Genomic DNA, 13,942 nt, shown 5'->3' on the forward strand with positions numbered 1-13,942 from the left:
GGGGTCTTTGGGGTTGAACCGCAATCTGGAGTTGCTAAACCAAGTCTTTGAGAATGAAGTTTCCCCCGACTCCAGAGTTGATCAGGGCTAGCGTATCGAACTCTCCTTCAGGAAGGAGTAAGGTCACCGGGATGGTGCATGGGGAGGCAGAGGTGGCGTGACCTAGGGTTAGCTCCCTGACTGTCCCTAGATCCGAGCGTTTCCCGGACGCTCGCTACAGTGGGAAAGGAAGTGGCCCTTGCCAGCGCAATACAGGCACAGGCCCAGGGACCGATGTCTTCTCCTCTCCTCTTGAGAGATAGGCCCCCGGCCTACCTGCATGGGTTCGGGATCTTGAGCCCCCGGAGAGGCACGGGGGGTACACGCTTCGGGAAGGAGTGGTTCCAGAGGTCCCAGGACTATGAACTGACCTCCTCTCCCGGAACCGGCGTTGGATGCAGTGGTCCACGTGACCCGCTAGATCAGTGGTCCCCAAACCTGTCCTGGAGGGCCACCAGCCAGTTGGGTTTTTGGGATCTCCACAATGGATATGCAAGAGAGAAAATTTGCATGTTATGGAGGCAGTGCATGCAAATTTTCTCTTATGCATATTCATTGAGGATATCCCAAAGATCCGACTGGCTGGTGGCCCTCCAGGACAGGTTTGGGGACCACTGCGCTAGATCAATGAGATTGTTCAAGTCATCCGGGAGATCTCTGGCCGCCAATTCATCCTGAAGTCTTGGGGAGAGACTTTCCAAAAAGATACCATGCAAGCTATCACTTCCCCAGTTCAATTCGGTGGGGAGAGTCTGGAAGTCCACGGCGTGTTCCGCCAAAGGCCGGTTACCCTGACGCAGCTGGAGCAGTTCTGATGCGGCAGTAGGTCTGCGAGAGGACTCATCAAAGACCTGCCGAAAGGCGGTGATGAACTATACCAGGTTGTCCAGGTGTGAGTCCTGACACTCCCAGAGGTTGGAGGCCCACGCCAGGGGTCTCCCGTCCAGCAGGGAGATAATAAAGCTTGTCTTGACCCGGTCCGTTGGAAACTGAAGCGGAAGGAGGTTGAATCGAATATAGCACTGGTTCAGAAACTCTCGGCAAAGCTTCGCGTCTCCTGAAAACCTCGAGGGTACTGGCATCTGTATGGGTGCTGTTGATCCGGAATTGGTCCCAGCTCCAGGTACAGAGGAATTGGAAAATGTGGCTCCACCAACACAGTCAGCTAATCCCTGCACTGTCGCCTGTTGCAGCCTCTGGGCAATACCCAGGATAGCTTTCAAGCCTGCAAGATCCACTGGGTCCATAGCCTTGCAAACTGTTATGGTTGTGGACCCTTGGGCCGACTGAGATGGTGGATGGAGTACTGTGGGAACCCACAGGAAGTGTCACAGCCGGGAGGCGGCGCTGAAGAGACTCAGGCGAAGACTTCACCACTGGAAGCCCGAGGTCCCCCCAGGAGGAGCCCATAGGAACCTGGGCCTCTTGGACTTAGGCGGGACCCTATTTAGTGTTCACAGGGCCGCCACCCCCCACGGCTGTGGGAGGCAGGATCACAGCATTCAAGGAGGTCTGGAGTACAATCACATACGACCGTTGTGTGCTAGAGATAGTCTCTCAGGGCTTTCAGTTGCATTTCCAATCCAAACCTACCCTTCCACATCTAACTACCAACATGAGCAATTGCTCCAATCACCTTCATTTGGCAGCAGAAATATCAGAACTCCAAAACCAATGAGCAATACAAATTTTGCCATCATACCGCTGCAATATGAGGTTTTATTCCCCATATTTCTTAATTCCCAAGAAATCAGAGGGTCTAAGACTGATTTTGGACTTACGCAACCTAAACAAACATCTATTCAAGGAAATGTTCAAGATGGTCTCATTCAAATCAATTCTTCCACTCCTTCAACCCAATGATTGGATGTGCTCACTAGACCTAAAGGAGGCCTACACACATATTACAATGCACCCCTCTTCATGGAACTACCTCTGTTTCCAGTACAAGAACCAGCATTACCAAAACAAGGTTCTCCCCTTCAGCCTCTCAGCAGCCCTGCGAGTATTCACAAAATGCATGGCAGTGGTGGTGGCCCACCTTCGTCAACTAAGAATCCACGTTTTTCCCTATCTGGATGATTGACAACTTGGCGTATAGGCGGTTCTCGCGGAGTCTTAGCAGCACTCTTTTGACATCTTCCAGATGAGTGTTCATGTCCTGGGAAAATATCAAGATGTCATCCAAATACACAACGACACATTTGTACAGTAGATTACGCAGAATGTCGTTCATCATGGTTTGGAAGTTAGCCGGGGCGTTGCACAGGCCGAAAGGCATCACTAGACATTCAAAGTGCCCATCCCGGGTATTGAAGGCTGTCTTCCATTCATCACCAGAGCGAATGCGAACTAGATGCGAGGCTCCCTTGAGATCAAGCTTGGAGAATATCTTGGCTCCCTGTTGTCTATCAAATAGCTCTGAGATGAGTGGTAAGGGATAGTGGTCTTTCACAGTGATCTCATTTAGACCTCTGTAGTCAATGCATGGACACAATGTTCCGTCCTTCTTCCCCACAAAGAAGAAGCCTGCACCGGCAGGAGACTTGGAGGGTCTAATGAAGCCTTTTTGAAGGTTCTCCTGTATGTATTCCGACATAGCTTTATTTTTTACCACGGAGACAGGGTAAACCCTTCCTTTGGGTGGTTCAGTGTTAGGCTTCAAATTGATGGCGCAGTCGTAGGATCTGTGTGGAGGTAGTACGTCTGTGGCTTCTTTGGAAAATACATCTTGAAAAGATGCATACTGAGGCGGCAACCCAAGCATCAATGGGGTAGTTGGCATGCAGGGTATAGGAGAGACCTCCATCAAACAATCTGGCAATCTGGACCCCAACGTGAAAGCTCCAGAGTGGCCCAATTGAATTGAGGCATATGCTGCTGCAGTCACAGTAGCCCCAGTACTACAGGGTGCATGGCCTTCTCTAGTACAAAGAAGGAGATAGTCTCTGAATGGAGAGCACTGGTCCGTAAACTCACTGGTTCAGTAAACTGGGCTACTTCGCCCGGTAAGGGCTCCCCGTGAATTGAAGATAGGAGAAGTGAAGATGTCATGGTGGTGGTGGGAATCCGCAAGTGCTCCACTAATCGTTTAAAAATGAAGTTGCCTCCTGCCCCTGAGTCCACTACGGCAAGAGTCTGGTATTCTAAGGGTCCGCAGATTAAGGATACAGGAAGCGAGAATGGAGGAGAGGGTGCAGTTAAACCTAAGAAGAGTCCTCCAGCAGGACTTAGGTCTGCCAGTTTCTCGGACATATAGGGCGAGTTTGTACAGCATGGCCAGCTTGTCCACAATAAATGCATAGTCCCAACCTCTTCCGTGTTCTTCTCTCTTTAGACGTCAGGTGACTGCGGCCTAATTGCATTGGTTCTTCTTCGCCGGCAACTGGGCCCGAGGAAACAGGCCTGGGTGTAGACTTAACTCGAGTTTCGCTTTGAAAGGTTCTTCTGGGAGTTTTGGTCTCTTGAACCTTGTCACGAAGTCGGTGATCAATCCATATTGCCAACTTCATCAGTTCAGCCAAGGTCTCAGGCATCTCACGAGCTGCCAGCTCGTCTTTCAAATGAGAGTTCAGGCCTTAAAAGAAGAGGGTCTTCAGGCATTTAGGGTCCCAATGTAATTCAGACGCCAGTGTCTTGAATTCTATGGTGAAGTCTGATAAAGGTTTATTACCTTGCTTCAAGTGAACCACTGAAGATCCTGCAGTTGTGTGCCAGGCAGGGTCATCAAAAACTGATTTGAACAGTTCAAGGAACCCAGCGAGATCATGTAGGATAGCATCATCGCGCTCCCACAGCGAAGAGGCCCAAGCCAACGCTCTTCCGTCCAGATAAGACAAGATGTAAGTGGTCTTGACATAGGCTGTAGGAAAATGCTTAGGTTGCAGGGAAAAGTGCATGCAGGGAAAAGTGCATGATAAATCCTCTACATTTCCAAACTTCCCCTGAGAAGCATGTTGGAGCAGATAGAGGTACAATTGTCTTGACTGTCACTTCTGGCGGTGTAACTTATTTACCTGTGGTGGTTGGTGAATTCATCTGTGCGTGCAGCTGGTTAAATGCAGTAGTCAATTCTCCAGCACGTTCTGCTGTTCGGCGATTCGCTGGGCCAGGCCTGGAATGGCATGCAATGCGGTGAGCTGAGCCGAATCCATGGAGTTAGCAATCTGTTATGGTTTGAGTGGATTCTTGGGTACTGTGGTAGATGACCACGCCCACGGGGAGGAGCCCCATGGGGAGCCACAGTACTGCGCTAGACTCCCGCTGAACGACCTCCTGCAGTCGATCTCCTGCCGGCGCCATTTTCCGTACGAAAACGATTCGTGGCAAGAAATCGATCCCGGAACCCCGCTGGACTCCCAGGAAACTTTTGGCCAGCTTGGGGGGGCCTCCTGACCCCCACAAGACTTGCCAAAAGTCCAGCGGAGGTCCGGAACGACCTCCTCCGTCGAATCGTTTTTGTCTATGGCTGCTGCCATTTTGCGGCGGCCATTTTGAAAAATGGCGCCGGCTGAAGACAACACGATTCTATTGAGGGGGCCGTTCCGGACCGCCGCCGTTCTGGACCACCGCCGGATCCCCAGGTAATTTAAAGCATTGGGGGGGAGGGTTCGGGAGGGTGGGGGATTTAATTTAAAGGGTCGGGGGTGGGTTTTAGGGGGTTTTAGTGTGCCGGTTTTCCTGCCCTCCCCCTTCCCCCGATTTACGATTTTTTAACGATAAATCGGGGGAATTGGTATTGTATCGTGGCCCTAACGATTTTTTGACGATTTAAAATATATCGGTCGATATTTTAAATCGTCAAAAAAGATTCACATCCCTAATTGAGACTGAAGGACGCAACAGACATATGGCGGCAACCATTCATATGGTCCCAAATACTTGTCTCCATATTCGTCGACTTCAATGGGGGCTGAAATGCCAGTGGAAACAGCACTCACAACCGATGACTCGCAGAATCAACTTGACTTCAGCAATGAACAAGGAATTAGATTGGTGGTTACGGCCACAGATACTCCAGAGAGGTGCGCTATTTACAACACCACCTCACAACATAGTACTCCCAATGGATGCTTCCCTCAAGGGATGGGGAGCACACCTCAGTCACCTGGAAATGCAAGGACTATGGACTCCTCGCGAAATTTCTTATCAGATCAACCTCCTCAAGCTCAGAGCAATCCACTATGGCCTCAGAACCTTTCGGATACAACTACAAGGGAAAAGAGTAATGATATATACGGACAATCAAGTGGCCATGTTTTACATAAACAAACAAGGAGGGTCCGGTTCATGGATACTCTGCAGAGAAGTACTTCTCATATGGGATTGGGCTTCTCGTCACTCAATCCACTTGCAAGCAACCTATCTTCCTGGCATAGCCAACACTCGGGCGGACAAGTTGAGTCAAGTTTTTCACCCTCACGAATGGTCTCTAGACCAACAGGTAGCCGACCACATTTTTGCACACTGGGGAACACCATCCATGGACCTCTTTGCCACGGAAAGCAATGGGAAGGTACCTCATTTCTGCTCCCTGTTTCCCAGTGATCTCAGGACGGCTCAAGATGGCTTCTTACTCCAGTGGACAGGAAGTCTAATGTATGCCTTCCCTCCAATTCCACTGATAACTTGCATGCTACAGAAGTGCTTAGCCGAGGCGGCAGACCTCATCCTCATCACCCTGGTGTGGCTGAGACAACCACGGTACTCTTACCTTCTTCGTCTCTCGATTGACAGCTCCATTCCCTTGGGCCACAAGGACGGACTCCTGTCCCAGGACCAGGGAGCTCTCCTCCACCCAATGCAAGACTCCCTCCACTTGACAGCGTGGAGCTTGAACGGTCACTATTCAGGGACTATCAGAGGATAGCCAGAAAATTCTCTTCACCTTCTACCAGGAGAGCATACCAATATAAATGGAAGCATTATATGCCCCGCAGCCTCCAAAACAATTAATCCAGCAAAAAAAGGAAAGCAACCCTGGTTCACTTCCGAACTGAAACGGATGAAACAAGACCTACGACACAAAGAAAACAGATGGCGCAAAACCCCCAACTCGTCTACACTCTCAGCATACAAAGGAACCTTACATCATTACAGGACCTCCATTCTAAAGACAAAAAGAGAATACTATGCCAATAAAATCCACAGACACAAAAAACGAGGGGGCGGTCTTCTACTAGCTACCAAGAAAGAACTCAGACTTACATCACATACTATCAAGTCTGAGTCCAAACTGGAACTGGGTTTAGTCAAATCAAAACAATTTCAATTACTGCTAGTCTATGCACCACCAGGAGTACTAGAATCTGATCCCTCACCTCTTATAGAATCTATAGTGAAGCACATCAACACAGACCTTCCAACCATGATCATGGGAGATTTCAACCTCCATATCGATGCCTCACCCCGTTCCGCCAATTGCGAAGCCCTCCTCGCCTCCCTCAGTGCAATGGGATTCAATCAGATCATCAACAACCCTACACACAAAGCTGGACACACTCTGGATCTTATTTTCATAACCTCTAACTTCTCCTGCACAATGGAACCCTCGTGTACCCTAATCCCCTTAACCCTCGTGTACCCTAATCCCCTGGTCAGACCACTTCCTGATAAACTCCTCCTTCTCCACAAATAAACAGACATACTCACCACATCACCTCTCAACCATACACTTCAGGAAACCATGCGCTTCCGATATACTTAGTGATCAGCTTTCAATGGAATTCACAAACTTAGATCTATCTAATCCCGACTCAGCCGTACTCTCCTGGCATAATATCACTGAAACAGTAGCTAACAAATTATGCCCTGCAGCCTCCAAAACAATTAATCCAGCAAAAAAAGGAAAGCAACCCTGGTTCACTTCCGAACTGAAACGGATGAAACAAGACCTACGACACAAAGAAAACAGATGGCGCAAAACCCCCAACTCATCTACACTCTCAGCATACAAAGGAACCTTACATCATTACAGGACCTCCATTCTAAAGACAAAAAGAGAATACTATGCCAATAAAATCCACAATCTCCAATTTGATGCCAAAGCTCTTTTCTCTTATGTATCACAAATCACAAAGCCAGCCCCTCTGACGATACCAGACGAACAGGCACTATCCAAGGCTAACGAACTCGCATCATTCTTCCAACAGAAGATTTCGAATACTCTTGCACTACTCCCTACCAATACTACCTCACTCGCTGCTTGCGACAATTTCCATCCCCCTGCGGGAGCCAAACTCGACAACTTCGAATTAACTTCCCCCAGGGAAATCGAATCCCTCCTTAAGAAACAGAAACCATCCAGCCACCCATCAGACAATATCCCTTCCAAACTCCTGCTTCTTATCCCAAACACGATCTCTGGACCATTGACCAACATTATAAACTGCCTGCTATCTCAAGAGATTTATCCAGACAGACTTAAAACTGCTTCCCTTAAACCCCTCCTTAAGAAACACAATTTAGACCCTAGAGAATTAGCCAATTTCCACCCCATCTCTAATCTCCCTTTCTTAGCTAAACTAACAGAGAAAGTGGTAAACACCCAGCTCTCAGATTATTTAGAAGATCACAACATCCTATATCCATCGCAATATGGCTTTCGCAAATCACGCAACATGGAATCCCTCCTCATCTCACTAACAGACCACATTATTATGGGAGTAGACAAAGGCCACTCCTTTCTACTAGTCCTGCTAGACATCTCGGCGGCATTCGACACCGTCAACCACTCCATCCTCCTGAATCGCCTATCAGGACATTGGTATATCCGGATCAGGCCACAGTTGGTTCAAGTCTTTCCTCAGCAACAGAAGCTTTAAAGTCAAAATTAATAATAAAGAATCACCTTCTACAAATTCCTCGCTTGGTGTACTGCAAGGATCCTCCTTATCTCCCACCCTCTTCAACATCTACCTCCTCCCCCTCTGCCAACTGCTAACAGATCTTAAACTAATACACTACCTCTACGCAGATGATGTGCAGATTCTGATCCCTATAACAGAATCCATCTCAAAAGCTCTCACTCACTGGAACAACTGCCTACAATCCATCACTAGCCTTCTCAACAGTCTAAACTTGGTCCTAAATTCTACGAAGACCGAACTCCTCCTCATCTCCTCCAACCAGGATAACTCCCTTCCACAACCCCTCCACAACACCCATCTCACTCATACGCAGGTAAGAGATCTGGGGATAATTCTTGACAATCGCCTAAACCTAAAGAAAATGATTAACATCACAACTAAAGATTGCTTCTACAGACTCCAGGTTCTAAAAAGACTCAAACCCCTCCTATTCTTCCATGACTTCAGGACAGTTCTCCAGTCCTTGATATTTACCAAAATAGACTACTGCAGCGCTCTCCTCTTAGGTCTACCCATCTCTACCACCAAGCCACTACAGATGATTCAGAATGCCGCAGCTAGAATTTTGACTAACACCAACCGTGGAGAACACATTTCACCGATCCTCAGAAACCTACACTGGTTACCAGTTAACTTCAGAATCCTATACAAATCTCTCACCTTAATCCACAAATCCATCCACAATCAACTCCAACTCGACCTCGAAATCCCCCTCAAACTCCATACCTCCAATAGACCGATTAGAGAAATCCCCAAAGGAACTCTGCAAGCTTCCCCAACTAAAGCCAAGCGCCTCACCTCAACCAAAGACCGAGCTTTCTCAACAGCAGGACCAACTGTCTGGAATAACATCCAGACCTCAGGCTGGAACCATGCCTCCCAACATTTAGGAAAAAACTTAAGACATGGCTTTTCCGCCAAGCCTTCTCAGATCCCCCGGATACACACTGGATGACCTTTTCCCTTCATGAGCGATGGAACCTTACACCTCTAAGTTCATTAAGCGCCAGCCCGCTCACCCTATTGTATTATATTACTAGTTTGCTGCCATCCTAGTCCTCTCTTTCCAGCTGATTAAGCCTCCAAGTTCACCCTCCTTGTTGAATGTAACTTTGTCGCCTCTGTTCATATGTTTATTTTCTGTCTCAGTTTTTACCCCTGTTCGATGTAAACCGATCTGATATGGTTATTACCATGAAGGTCGGTATAGAAAAGTGTTAAATAAATAAATCATGGTGTTCAACCAATCATCATGATCCCTTTCATTGTCCTCCTACAAGTCTACTGGATTACCTGTTTTCCTTATATTTGTCAGGATTAGCGACTGCTTCAGTCAGGGTACATCTAAGTGCCATTGCAGCCTATCATAGGCCATTCCAGGGACAACCAATCTCACAACACCCAATGGTTTCTAGATTCATCAGAGGTCTCTATCACCTCCAACCCCCGATTTCTAAGCCGCCAGTAGCCTGGAACCTTAACCTAGTTCTTGAGCAACTAATGCTTTCACCGTTTAAGCCTCTAGATTTGGCACATATAAAATACCTCACATGGAAGGTAGTATTCCTGGTTGCAGTGACTTCCGCACAACGACTAAGTGAACTTCAAGCGCTGGTACACTATGAACCTTACCTTCAGTTCTTCCACCACAAGGCAGTTCTACAAACTCACCTTTCCTTCCTCCCAAAGGTGGTTTCAGCGTTTCACATCAACCAGTCTATTGAACTCCCTACTTTCTTTGCAAAGCCACATCGTAATGACCAAGAGAAATTACTCCACACTCTAGACTGCAAAAGAGCGTTAGCCTACTATAAGACTAGGACACACATGAACTCAAGGACATCTCAGCTGTTCCTTTCCTTTAACTCGAATGCACCTGGCCTGCCAGTTGCAAAACTAACAATTTCTAGCTGGATAGCTGTTGTGGATTTGCTAGGGAGTTAGCAATCCGTTAGCGATCTGCTGCTCGAGTTAGCAATCTGTTGTGGATTAAGATAAGTATGTGAGAAAAAAAAAGTGCAAAAGCTTGCTGGGCAGACTGGATGGGCCGTTTGGTCGTCTTCTGCCGTCATTTCTATGTTTCTGTGTTTCTATGATTAGACTGTGGAGAGGCAATCTGTTGGAAATCTGATGCTTGATGGGAGGAGTAGTCAGACAGGAGGAGCAATCTGTAGAGAGAGATCTGTATAGTGGGCTCCTGGAGAGGGAGGAGTCAGCAATCTTGTAGTGTCTCAGATATTGTCTTGCTAAGGAGTAGCAATCTGTAATGAATCTGATATAGTTGTGGGTGGATCCCTGGGCCGATGGCAGATGACTACGCTCTCGGGAGGATACCCCGAGAGGGACCACCGGCTAGGCTGGAGTATGGAGACAGACACACATTAGTTCTTTTATTAAACAGGTTATTAGAAACCACCAGAGGTGGCAGTAGTGAGCTGATATGCCCGGCAGGGCTGTAGTCCCTCAGGAACTGGAACAACGATCTCTGGATGGCTGAGCTGTTGAGAAACTGTAGAAAGTGAGTAGGCAGAGTAGGCAGTGTTCATGAACAGAACTAGATGACAAAACTCACGTAAGGTCTCAAGTAAGCTCAGGAGCTGGAAAGGATTAGGCCCTCGAGGAGCGAGTACCTGGTTCCAGGGAAAGCTCTGAGAGAGCGATGGTAACTCACAATTGTTCGTAGCAGCGATAGCTTCCAAGCAGTAGAGAATCTTCAGAGTGTCCAGGAACATGGGCCCTCGAGGAGCGAGTACCGGTTCCTATCTGTAATCTGAAAATAAAGAAAAGAGCGAGGCCCCCGAGGAGCGGGTACCTCTGGTAAGTCCGAGGAGGCAAAGTAGCTTGGACGAATCCTTGCTAACTCAGTTTGTTAGCGTTTTCAAAGACCTTTAAATATTGGAAGCAGATGATGTCATCTCAGGGGGACGCCCCTAAGGTTCGCGCCCTTGCTGGTACAAGAGTTGGGACGCGCGCACGCGCCCTAGGCATCAGGACAGGATGGCAGAGTTGCAGCGTCGAGCCGGTCCAGGGACGCTGGAGGGAGGCGGCAAGGAGACGCCGCAGCAGCCAGCTGTCCATCAGACCCGGAGGGAATCGCCACAGAGGTAAAGAGGGCGGAGTGAGGACGTCGAGCAGCGACAGACGCAACAATAGCTCAATGCGTTCAGGTCTGTTACAATAAAAAGCAGGTGACACTACCTGGGAAACCGAATGCTCATCAACTTCGAGTAATCTCCACACCCTTTCACCTATTGACATTTGTAAGGCAGCGACCTGGTCATCTCTGCATACCTTTACATCTCATTACTGCTTAGACCAGCAGACGTCTCAGGATGCTAAGCTGGGCCGAGCGGTATTGGACAATTTGATTTAAGAACTCCATATCGGCTGGCCACTCCGGACAGGTCACGCCAAAAAAAAAAAAAGGTACATCACTTTCTTGGCGTGACAAGGGAGCTTGGGACTTCCATGACAGCATGGCTAATTCAGCCCTGCTATCGATGGGAAAAAGCAAGTTTGCTAACTGTAAACGGTTTTTCCGTAGATAGTCATGCTGACCCACCCACCTCCCTGGACAGCCTCATGTGTTTATAAGTGCTACAATACAGACTGAGGAGAAGCTGTTTTTCCGCACGGGAACACACGTGCAGCCGCACAGAGCAAAGCTCTGTATCAGCTTTGTGAAGTTCCGCCTCCGACGCAAGACTGACGGTCCCATGACAGCATGGCTAATTCATCCTGTTATCTACGGAAACACCGTTTACGGTAAGCAAACTTGCTTTTCTTACAACATCGGGAGACACAGATAATTATTAACATTTTTTCAGAAACTCTTTTTAATTGCAAAAACAATGTTAAACAATTTGAGAGACCCATGATTAAAATATTTGAGCAGTATACCATCTAGGTGGTTAACACAATATTGCGTAACCGCTAATAAATGAGATATTACAGGCTCACTTTATGAGGGTCTCAAGAAAATCAGTTATTTAGATATTGTGGTTCATAACTTGTGAATTTACCTATGGCTTTTTTAATAAGTAAATCTACCCGCCAACACGCTCGCATATCTAAAAGATACGCAGCATGTATTTTCATCATAGCCAGATAAGAAGCGTTTTAACATTTAGTCGGCTATCTATCATAGCCAGATAAGTAGCGGTTCTTTAGACTTATCCGGATAAGTGGTAGCAAAATCGTCACTTACTCGGAGAAGTCAAAATTTATCTGAATAAGTGATGCAAATCTGCCATGCTCCTAATCTTAATCATTTACATATAGAAATTAAGCTCACGTATTTTCCTTAGCATTTGTTGGCTTTTACGTGTGCAAACCATTTAGTTTTGAAACGTGCATGTGAAGGAAATTACCAGTTTTACCAATTAGTTGTCCAGTTTGCCCATTCTATCACTAGGTCATCAAGCCCCTCCTGGTTCTTCAGCTTGAACTCCCCCCCCCCCCCCCCAAGTTTACCCAGACTCCTCACCCAGACAGAATTTAGTTATAAAAAACATTATTCTCACTTACACCAGATAATTAAGAGTAAATATGTGCTAGGAACAGCCGTACGCACGTCGCTTTCACAGGATATAAAATAGCGTAAATGTTGGCCCTCCCAGAACGTTCCTGGCCTTTCCATAGTCCACCCCCTTTTTTATATCCGTAGTCCACCCCTTTTTTATATGAGAACATTTATTCAAGTGCCATTACTTGTGCATGTATGTTTGAGGTTTATAAATTAGCACTTATGTGAATATGCGCTATTTGTGTGCGCTGGGTTAATTTGCACGCGTGCAACTCTTTGAAAATTCACCTGTAAGTGCAGTTAATGCGACTAAATGGGCTTTTGAAAATTGTTACAAGAGTATGTTACATTTAGAATTATATTTTCCTTTGCAAATTGCCCTTTGTGTGTTTTATGTGCATAAACCAGGCTTTGAGCACAGAAATGATGGCTTATGCGAAGAAACTTCTGAGCAGAAATCATGTTTTTTGCACATAAATCATATCTTATGCACATCTTTTTGTGAACATTTTCAGGTTTGTGAGCTTTTTTAAAAAAGAAAAAAACTCCTGATGCATAAACATATCAATAGCTTATTGCGGCAGAAGCTAATCAATTTTTACCGTGTGGGTAACGAAATTGTGAACTAAAATTTAGCTCCCAATTTCTACTCATGTTTTATTACATAGGCCTCACGGGTAGGCATGTTACTATAATAAAGCATATTGCGTACCTTTGCACCAGGCATTAAACAGCAATATGAATCTTGCCAGGTCACTAGGGGAGCCAGAAGAGGTCCGGACACTCAGCTTGTAATCTCCAATGACAGCATTGGCCGGGCTGGAAATCCTGACTTCCAAAGAGCTTGCAGTGCTTGATCTCTGCACCGCACTCCAGGAGTTATTCCCTCCTGATGAAGTCAATGGCATCACGGCCTTGGTCTTTGTTGCTTCCGAAGGGGATGGCCCTTGAAAAGTGAAGAGAAAAATAGGATGCATATCAAAGCACTTTAAACATTCTGTGAACTTGTAGATGCTGTAGGATAAGCCTTGAGCTGGGTGTCAGTGCTGGTGTGTCTGTTTGAGATTCTCTCTCAGAATAAATATGTGAGTGCTTATGGCCCCCACTAAATATGCTGAGCTAGGGAAGCAGTCTGATGTGTATTCTGTGATGTATTATCAGACAGTCTCTCGACAGTCTAGTAGCAGGCTGTAAAGGCAGATGCTCGCCTGAGGTAGGCATGGATTATATAATTCTCCCATGAGCTAATGGGAGCAATGGAAAGAGCAAGTTTGCTTACCGTAAATGGTGTTTTCTGTAGATAGCAGATGAGTTAGCCATGCTGTCTGGGACGTTCCTCCCGTCCTGTAGGTGGCGGAGCTCTCAAAGTAAAGTCTTAAGTCTTGCTGTAGTGTGTGCCTGCTTGGCACCTTCCCCTCCCTTGTGAAGAGTCTCCTCAGTCCGTGATAAAGCAAGTAGATAGTGCAAGACTGTCCGGGGAGGCGGGAGGGTCAGCATGGCTAATTCATCT

General features: G+C 47.0%; 1 protein-coding gene across 2 annotated transcripts in view; it reads right to left on the reverse strand.

Moving 5' to 3' along the window:
- LOC115097394 (protein-glutamine gamma-glutamyltransferase E-like) overlaps positions 1–13,942 on the reverse strand; it is a 58,887-nt gene that overhangs the window by 33,907 nt on the left and 11,038 nt on the right. The window contains exon 3 of one of the 2 annotated variants that reach the window (XM_029613173.1): positions 13,145–13,378. In XM_029613173.1, coding sequence (XP_029469033.1) covers positions 13,145–13,378 — 234 coding nt within the window. Of the gene's footprint in view, positions 1–11,198; positions 11,227–13,144; positions 13,379–13,942 lie in introns of those variants that run through there. The other variant, XM_029613174.1, reaches the window with a different exon arrangement.

This window comes from Rhinatrema bivittatum, chromosome 8 (genome assembly GCF_901001135.1).
Source record: "Rhinatrema bivittatum chromosome 8, aRhiBiv1.1, whole genome shotgun sequence".
Classification (NCBI taxonomy): Eukaryota; Metazoa; Chordata; class Amphibia; order Gymnophiona; family Rhinatrematidae; genus Rhinatrema; species Rhinatrema bivittatum.